Source organism: Phoca vitulina, unplaced genomic scaffold (assembly GCF_004348235.1).
Source record: "Phoca vitulina isolate PV1807 unplaced genomic scaffold, GSC_HSeal_1.0 scaffold25, whole genome shotgun sequence".
Lineage (NCBI taxonomy): Eukaryota > Metazoa > Chordata > Mammalia > Carnivora > Phocidae > Phoca > Phoca vitulina.
The window spans coordinates 30,350,924-30,360,891 of NW_022589728.1; the positions used below are offsets into that span (position 1 = coordinate 30,350,924).

At 43.1% G+C, this 9,968-nt stretch overlaps 1 protein-coding gene across 3 annotated transcripts in view; it reads right to left on the reverse strand.

Annotated features, from left to right (window-relative positions):
- Positions 1–6,587: 6,587 nt before the first annotated feature.
- The window catches only part of IMPA1 (inositol monophosphatase 1), a 64,351-nt gene continuing 60,970 nt past the window's right edge, over positions 6,588–9,968 (reverse strand). For 2 of the 3 annotated variants that reach the window (XM_032421645.1, XM_032421643.1), the window contains exon 9: positions 6,588–8,518. In XM_032421645.1, coding sequence (XP_032277536.1) covers positions 8,361–8,518 — 158 coding nt within the window. In that variant the 3' untranslated portion in view covers positions 6,588–8,360. The remainder of the gene's footprint in view (positions 8,519–9,968) is intronic. The other variant, XM_032421644.1, reaches the window with a different exon arrangement.

Genomic DNA, 9,968 nt, shown 5'->3' on the forward strand with positions numbered 1-9,968 from the left:
AAGGTGAAGAAGACACAGTCCCCTCTTACAACTTAGTGGGAGAGATGGAAACAAACATAAATCAGTCTAACACAAGAAACAGTAGGTCATATATTAAAAGAAAGTAATATTAGTAGCTAAGATTTGTTGAGAGCTTTCTAAGATCCGAGCACTAATATGCACTGCAACAGTCTAAGGGATGTACTATTATTATCCCCACTTTATAGATGAAGGTACTGAAGTCCAGAAGGGTTAAGAACTTGCCCAAGGCCATATAACTAAGAAGGGTAGATCTGGAATTTGAACCCAGAGATACTGACCCCAGAACTGAAGCTGTTAAACTCTGCTGTGAAATACAAGTTATATGTGATAGTAGAATGGGGCAAGAAAAGGCTAAGTCATTCATAGAGAGGAAATCAGGAACCAATAAAGACTTCTCGATCCTTCTTTTAAAAAATTGTTTTCATTTATTTATTTGTCAGAGAGAGAGAGCGCACAAGCAGGGGGAGTGGCAGGCAGAGAGAGAAGCAGGCTTCCCGCTGAGCAGGGAGCCTGATGCGGGACCCTAGCTCAGGATCCTGAGATCATGACCCAGGCTGAAAGCAGACACTTAACTGACTGAGCCACCCAGGTGCCCCTTGATCCTTCTACTTATTAGGAGAAGAAGCAAAACGGGCAAGCTCTGATTAATTTCATTTTCAAAAGCAAATGCATTCCTTTTGCTTATTTATACTCCCTATATAAGCCAAAATGTTATTAGATGTAAGAGTCCTTGAAAGAGAAAAGAAATCTGTCATTTAATTATTTTGGAAACCCCAATATTTTTCACATATTTTCCCCCATAAATTTACATTTTTCCTTATCCCTGCAGTGAAAGTATAATGTTCTTTTTACTATGTTTTATTTTTTTCCAATATGCTTCTTTTTGTTTGTTTTTATTTAAATTACAGTTAGTTAACTACAGTTAGTTTACATTACAGTTAGTTAACAGGGTAATATTAGTTTCAGGTGTAGAATTTAGTGATTCAACACTTCCATAAAACACACAGGGCTCATCACAACAAGTGCCCTCCTTAATCCCCATCACCTATTTCTCCCATCCCCCTTACTGGGTTTTATTTAGAATAATATAATTTTATTAGTCAATCTTTATGTCTACAATTAATATGATGGCTTTGAATACAAGTAATATGTTGCATTACATTGCTCTCAAACAATCTAAACCCTTCATGGAGCCCCGATCTCTTCCATTTTCCATTTTCAGGAGACCTGTATCAATAATTTACTATAATGTGTATTTAATGGAGGGAAGGACTAAACAAAAAAGAGTCTGTGACTTTTCTAGCAGTGTAGATCACTCTCTAAGGGAGATTGGAATAGAACATGTAACTTCACTCCCAGTCTTGGGCTCAAGCAACCTGCCACACCAAGTGGCAAAGTAAATGAGGTTTGGCAGAGCTGATGGAATAAAATTAGGAACAATGCAAACAGTCCCCAAAAAAATCAGTGTACTCTCTCTGAAATCCTCCCTAAGAGATTTGTCATGTGGAGATTATTCACACCCACAGTAGCCACTTTGTAGGTTTTCTCATTATAAAACGTACACTTCTTCATCTTCGACTCAGTTGTACGTTACACCACAATGTTGTGTCATTTGTACCATGATAGATTTTGCTAGAATGTGAGCAAGCAAGGAAGGGAATGAAAAAAATGAAGACCTTTAGTAACGGAAGTCTAGGAATTCGATCTCAAAGTGTCTGTTTTAGTCGGATCAATTCTCATTTTGGAGCTTCAGAAGCTGGGCATGTCCAGGCTCACCAGAGAAAGACATATTGGTGTGAGCTTGCCTTTTCTGATGGCAGGCCCAGATTGCTTATGATTGAACTCATTCTACAATTGTTTCCAGTGGGGGCTGAGTCTTTAGTCACAATAATAATTCTGAAGCCAAGCTGCAGAGCTCTTGGCCACTGATTTTGCAGCCTTAATACAGTTGGGTGATTTTCCTAGGGCCTGGCAGATGAGCAGTTGTTTCCCTGAGTGGGGTCGGTGAACGTCCTGCCTGATGGGGGACCATTCCAGTGTCTAGGATAAGAACGATTATTTACCAGAGGAGCATGAGCAGCTCTGGGAGGGAGGCTCCTAAAATCCTGTCACTACAGACTTTCTGGCACCAGAGAGCCTCAGAGGTCAAGGGTCCAGCACCCAGAGAAAGCCACTCACCATATTAAGGGAGCCTTGGGGCTGGGCTCTGTGTTGCTGTGTACTTTGGGGTTCGAGCAACTAAGAATTAGAGAAGTTTCCTGTTTGGAGAGGAGGGAGTGAGTGAGCTGTGACTTCTCAGTCACCACCCAAGTGACGGCACCACAGGGCAGGAGACACGAGAAACAGGCCTGAGGTGCTGGGCTGAGGCACATAGAGGGACAGTGGGCATCAAACAATAGTTAACAGCTGAGGGCCATGCTTCTCCACTTCTGAGAAGGACATCTAGACCCTTAAGGACACTCAGTTAGCTGGACGCTAACTGACTAGCAAAAGATATTTATCTACATCCACACATGCGCACACACACTTTGCAGATGTGATTTCAGGATCTTGAGATAGGAGGCTATTCTGGATTAACCGAGGGAGTGCTACATGCCGTCACAAGGTCCTTGTAAGAGAGAGGCAATGGGAGATGCTCACACACATACACAGGAGAAGGTGACGTGAAGACAGAGTTTCGAGTGATGGGGCCACAAGCCCCTGAGCACCAGCAGAAGCTGCCAGAATTCCAGCAGAAGCTGGAAGAGGCAAGGAAGTGGTTCTCCCCCAGAGCCACCAGAAGGAGCATACACCTGCTGACATTGTGGTGTTGGTCCAGTGACATTGATTTCAGACTCTGGCCTCTGGAACTGAGAGAACAAATTCCTCTTGCTCTAAGTCACCTAGTTTGTGGGAATTTGCTCTAGCAGCCACAGAAAAGGAATACAGGTTATTATCTAATACAACTTTATTTATCTACACCTACAAAGCCCGCCACACATAGTCAGGATTCAGATAGCAATAGCCCAATGAACCACAGCGGGGACTAGAATAACACTGACAAAGATGGCTCAGAGTACCTGAAAAACACGCTCCTCACGCTCTGAAATAAAGATGGACGTTCTGAAGGAGTGACAGTGAGTTGTGTGTCATGTAAATTCTGCTAACACAGCCCTCTCCATATGCATGAAGGCATACTGTTATCCCCAGCCCCCAGCCCCCAGGAAAACTCTGTTGGGTGTTTCCTATCAGTGCCTTTGAACCCCCCGGCGCTTACCCTAACACAGAACTTCAGTGTGTGTGTGAGTTGTATGTTTTGAATTATTTCTCCTTGTCCTATGTATTGTATTTAAGATTACCAAGAGTTTTAGGAGAGGGAAGGAAAATTGCGTTTTGCAAGCTCAGCGTATCAGTTTTAACGTCCTCTTCTTTGGACATATGAACCAAGTTTCGAGACCTGCCCCAACCTTGGCCTCTGACCCCCTCTTTGGGCCCCCTCTTTGGGTCTGTTGAAGGCAGTTTGAGGACCGTATTAGAATAGTTTGTAATCCCTAAATTGCTATAGCAGTTGTTGATTTTATTGCGTTTCTGGCTGTTTTCAGGAGACCCTCTCTACTTGAATGCTAATTTTATCAAACCATGTGAATGCTCTGTCTCACTCCTAAGCTATCAATCTCATTTTGCTACTTAGTTCCCAACCTTGGAAACTATTTCTCTCCCTCCTGAGCCTCCCTGCCTACTTTTTCTTCTCAGAGCTCAAAGGCATTGTTTTCTAATATGGTTATAAAATCTCAGACTGTAAAGCCCTTAGCCCCCATTACCTAATTGCCTTCCTACCCTTCACTTCATTACAACGTGTCTCTCCTCAAACGGTCCTGAAACTTGGTCACTTCCAAAACCAGATTTTTGCATATGTTTCTCTTCTCTTTCTATCTACATTACTCTTTACACTCCCATCTGGTAGCCATGAGTCTACTTAAACACATTTTGAACTTTTTAAAAATTCTACCTTGCTGTACATCTCAGGATAATGCGTCTTATAAGACTCTTCCTTACTAAGTAGAAGGGTCAAAAGGCTCTAGAGTCATCCCTGAATTTTGTCAATGAGAAAACGAGGTTACATCATTGGCCCAAGTGTTACAGCAAGTGGCTAAACACAGACCCAAAGATCTGGATTTTAGGTAGGTCATCTGACTTGGGTTCGGAAAGATTTGAGAGAGCACGTTTATCGTATCGGTGAATAGACAAGAATGCAAAGGGAGGCTCACTCAGAGCTCTTAGCCATAACTCACGAGAACCCAACAAGATGCAGTTGGCAAGGTAATAACGGAAGGCGCCAAGGTTGGGGGCACAAGAACCCAGGTGTGTGTCTTAGCATGCCAGTACTCGATTCCTGACTGAACCTGAGTGAATGCCATCTTCCTTTTTTTTTTTTCCTAAAATGTGTTTAAAGTAGACAGTTTTTAGGAAAAAATGTTGGGGTTTGAACATAAAGTGATTTTGATTTCTTCTAGTAGCTGCCTCCATACACATGGTATGTGTACTGGTTATTGGGTCCCTTCATGATTATGGGCCATAGTTTATAACTTCCAACAAATTTTGGTTATCACAGAAGTCTTGTTTCATCTTTTAAAGACTCATTTCTGTTCATTTCTAAAAATTAAATTACACATTTAAAGAAGCTTTCCCCCGTGACCCCAGCACTGGCTATATCCAAATACGCAGTTCCTGTGTTTTTCTTTGGGGGAGGGAGCATGGTCTGCTCTTTGGGAAGCTTTCCCTTTACCCTCGTCTAGCTGCTGGCTCCCCCCAGGGTCCTGCGAAGACTAGCCATCTCCTTACTTAACTAGGAGGCTGCAGTTGTTTCCCCTGGTCCACCACAGCTGCTAAGCTGGACTGTGGTCATTAGGGGTGGACAGTGGCTCCAACCTGCTCTCCAAGCTTTCCCGGGCATTGCTGGTTCATTCTTCAGTGTGGCCACCTCTGCTGCTGACCCCCAGCTGACATTCACGTCCCCTTCCTCTGCCTATGCCTCTTTGCTGCTTTTGCTTGGTTTCCTGGCAACTCGATAGCCCTAAATCTCTTCTCTCAGCAGCTGTCTCCAGGCAGGACCTGTGGCACCCATCGTCCTCACCTCCCAGAAACCCCAAACAGCGCTGACTCCCCTCCTTACCTGGCAACCCTGTGATGCCAAGTCACTCCAGTTAACTTTCCCCCTGCTTAAGGAGAATGGGACAAGTCAACAAGTCCCTGACTAAGCAGACATCCAATTAAGTGGGAAAGTGTCCATTTTCTTTCAGGCAAGGCCAAGCCTTATGAGGATTCTCTTGGCACCTCTGCTTCTCTGGGTTTGGAGGAGCAAAGCATCTGACTCTCTGCAAACTGCACTTCCTAAGATGTCTGCCTTCTCCCCTCTGAGCAGCATCGTACTCCTTGATGAGAGAGCCAGATCCTACAGGTATGTCTCTAGTTAACCTTTGGTGAGGTAGCTGGCTCGCACACAGATGCCTCCTTGAGTTTGGAATTTGAATCATAGAATGACTTCTGTTCATAGCTTTGAGTCACTGAAATTTTAACCAACAGGAAAAACTCCACACAACATTGTTGTTTATACATATATAATAAAATAAAGGCATTTCTAAAACTGTTCTTACTGTGATAAGATAATTTTCATTTAAGTAGTACCGTGTCATACCTGAGAGTTCCAGGAAGACCCATAATTGTCACCTGAGGAAGGAACCTGGGATTCATCCATGCAGCATGCAGAGGCCACATTTACCAACAATCGCTCCAGCTTAGAGGATTACCAGGCTCTGTGGGAGATTACTGCTCTATTTATGCTTCTTGTCTCATCATTTCAACATATGTTCCACACTGGTTTAACAGTGACCATTTACACTTTACAAACTCCACCCATGAATGTGAGGTAGAAGGAACTTTTAACAAAAAGCAAAATATTCCAGCAACCCTCAGTTTGTTTCCTGAGATTAAGAGTTCCTCATATCAGTGAGGTCATATGATACATGTCTTTCTCTGATTGACTTATTTCGTGGAGTGGTGGGGGATGGGAGGGATGGGGTGGCTGGGTGATAGACACTGGGGAGGGTATATGCTATGGTGAGTGCTGTGAATTGTGTAAGACTGTTGAATCACAGATCTGTACCTCTGAAACAAATAATACATTATATGTTAAAAAAAAGAAGAAGATAGCAGGAAGGGTAAAATGAAGGGGGGGAAATCAGAGGGGGAGATGAACCATGAGAGACTATGGACTCTGAAAAACAAACTGAGGGTTCTAGAGGGGAGGGGGGTGGGAGGATGGGTTAGCCTGGTGATGGGTATTAAAGAGGGCACGTTCTGCATGGAGCACTGGGTGTTATACTCAAACAATGAATCATGGAACACTCCATCAAAAACTAATGATGTAATGTATGGTAATTAACATAACATAATAATAAAAAAAAGAAAAGCAAAATATTATAATTCACAAATTATCCGGATCGAGTATGCAAGAAAATGTGCAAAGGGGTGCCTGGCTAGCTCAGTTGGTAGAGCGTGCAACTCTTGATCTTGGGGTTGTGTGTTAGAGCACCACATCGGGTGTAGAGATTATTCAAAAATAAAATCGTAAAAAGTATATGCAAAAAAATGAATATTGGCAAACTTTGATTTCGAAACTAATCAAGGAAATATATCCATAGTGATTTTTAGAGCATCATAATTTGAATACCCAAAGATTAAGAAATGAGCAGATACACACCCTTTCAAAGTTTAAAAGACTATCTGAATCACATTTTTTTAGATTTTATTTTATTATGTTATGTTAATCACCATACATTACATCATTAGTTTTTGATGAGGCGTTCCATGATTCATTGTTTGCGTATAACACCCAGTGCTCCTGAATCACATTTTCATCGTTCTGGCTACCACTTGATTTGGTCTGAGACTTTTTAACTATTTACTTAAATTAAAACAGGCTGTGGCCTCAGGCTCTACTGGTTCCATTAACTCATTACCGTTTTAAAGAGCAGCACATTCAGAGGTGTTGGAAAGGCTGACTTGTGTGGGTAGGATACTCCCCCTGGTGGACAAACAGAGAGAAGAAAGTATCTGATTCCTTCAGTTGAGGATTAGTTACAATTACAATTTCTGAGCACTCTGTTTTGGGGCTTCGTTTCTCCCTAAAAAGCTCCACTTTGTTACATTCAAGTTACCAAGGCTCCATCAAGCAGTCTATGAATCTTTTTACTGTTTAATTTTATCTCCACTGGTGTCTTTTTTTCCCCATTATGACTCTCTTCCTCATTAAAGTTATTCAGCCGAAAAATATTATCAAATGCCTGCCATGCATCAGGCACAGCTCTAGGCACTGAGTGAACAAAATGATTCGAAATCCTGCCACTGGGAGCTTAAAATAATATCAGATAGTGTTCACTGTGTTTCCTGCACACCAGACTTAGTGATTTGTGTTATTTAACTGAATCCTCCCAACAACTCTATCAGGAAACTGAGGAGCTAAGAAATTTGCCCAAGACCTCACATAGATAGGGGGAGGTACGCAACACCTCTGACCCCATAAGAACTCTGAACCTCGTGGCCCTCCTTCGATTTTCATTACAGCATTTTTTTTTTAATTGCCTGTCTCCTCCAACTAACAGATAAGCTCCAGAGAGCAGAGACTGTGTCTGTTCACCATAACCCAGAGCCTAAAGCCTGCCACAGCTCTTCTCCAGAATACTGTGGGTAAATGGCTTCATGGTAATGGAATCAATGAGTTGAGAACTGAACTGGGGACTAATTGACTCCAAAGCCCTTCTCACCAAGGGACTCTACTACTTCCACGAGAATCCAGAATACAGACAGCAACCCTGTACCGGTTGGCTGATTTGAATTAGTTTGGAATTAGATGTCCTCTCCATTTCCTTAAAGAGTAGGTGAAAACGGAGTCTAAAATGAATAAGATCTGGTTCTTTAGAAGACTTAAAATCTTTAAGCAGATTTTCATTTGCCTCCCCCCCTGAATTTTACAGCTAGAGGAGACAGGAAGAAGCCAAAGCAACATTCATGCTGGGCCCAGTGGATACCCCTTTAAAAGCCATCAGTGCTTTGCGGTGGAGAGCGGAGGGCGGAGAGAGATGGTGGAGCAGCCCCTTCAGGAGCTACTGAACCTGTGGTGAGTACAACCTATGCCTGTAATAAACAGGTCAATTTCCATGGTATTAGTTATTTATTTTATAGTAGTTATTCCCACAATGGCTGTATGTCCTACACCATTATTTGCCACTTTGCCAAGTGACTTAAGAGCATGATATCCATCATTCAAATCTATTAACCTTTCTTCCTGTGTTTGAAAATAATCAGCAGCGTTCTGGTCTCAGTTGCCCAGGGCAGAATGGTAAATATTGAAAGAGTAATCTTGCCATTTGGAGCGCTTCTGGCTTGAATAAATGTTTCCTCAGGTTGCAGCAATGCCCAGGTAATCCCTTGGTAAAGAAGCAGGGATCACCTTCCAGCGCTAGGGAGAGCAGGAAAAATTACTAGATGCAGGAACAGCTTGTAGGGTGGATCTCTCGCTCAGCCTACACTTTAGGCTTGTATTTTAAAGAGGAATTGCTGGTGTCTGCTCCTATTATACAAGAGCTAGTAAATAAAACAAACCAAAAGGAGAAAACTGAAAAGTTATTTCAGGCTGACAGTTAGTACATAACCACAAGAAACAACCCAAGGAAACCCCAAAAATCAGGAGGACTAGCCTATCATCCAACCTTTATTAAGATCATAGGGATGGCTCTTCCCTGTTTAAGTCTTTTGTGTATGGGGAGTCAGTTCTGTAAAGGTAAGTTTGCCAGTTAATTCTGTACAGCAATTTCTTCATTGCACACTTATTTTTTCTCCCCAGCCAGATTGTGTTTACAGTTGATGAACCACCATCTATTCTCTCCAATCTCTTCCTTCTGCCTTTCTGCAACCCCATCTTCTCGTATAGTGCAAAAATTCTCCTATAGACCTCATTGCAAAAATCTCTCACATTTTACTAAATCTCCCTTTCCTAACTGTAAGGGGCTATCCCAACTGCCCTCCGGCATCTCTACATGAATTTCCTACCCTTGCTTGAAGCTCAATGTGTCCTAAACTGAACTTACCCCAAATCTGCTCCTACTCTTTCTAATCATTGCCGAAGTCCTGAGTTGGGGTGTTGGATCTGTCCCCCTCCCATGAATTCCTGCTGCCCACAGTCGAGTTGCCCTCACTCTTTCTTCGACTTCTTTGAAATTCTTTTAATTGGCCTCCATGCTTTTCAAATACCATTCCTGTATGCAGTCCGCCCATTCCTCTTTTTAAGCACAACTGCTGTCAATCTCTCTGCTGCCCAATAACCATGAGTAGTCCATTAGCAAATTAGAGATGCTCCCTGGCCCAGCTGTGCCTCCAGAGCTCTCCACAGTGGGCCTTTGGACTTATCCTGAACGCCCACTAAACTGGAGAACTCCCCCTCTCCTAAACCAACCAGTCCTCTCCTGTCTCCAGGTGTTTTCTCACACAGTTTCTTCTTCATGATATGCCAGTCTCAATTCCATCTTTCCCAATCCCATCCATTTCTTATGTTCTTCAACTCAACTCAAAAGCCAGTTTCCAATTCCTCCTGAGAGTCTTTCCCTCCGTCTCTCCATAGCGCCATATTGGTGTTTCTCCCATCATACATCCCTTATTTTCTTCCTCTTGGTATTATAGTTATTGATTTACATACCTTATTACACACACACACTACACGCCCCCCCACATACACACACACCACACGCCCCCCCCACACACAACCACACGCCCCCCCCACACAACCACACGCCCCCCCACACAACCACACGCCCCCCCACATACACAACCACGCCCCCCCCACATACACAACCACACGCCCCCCACATACACAACCACACGCCCCCCACATACACACAACCACACGCCCCCCC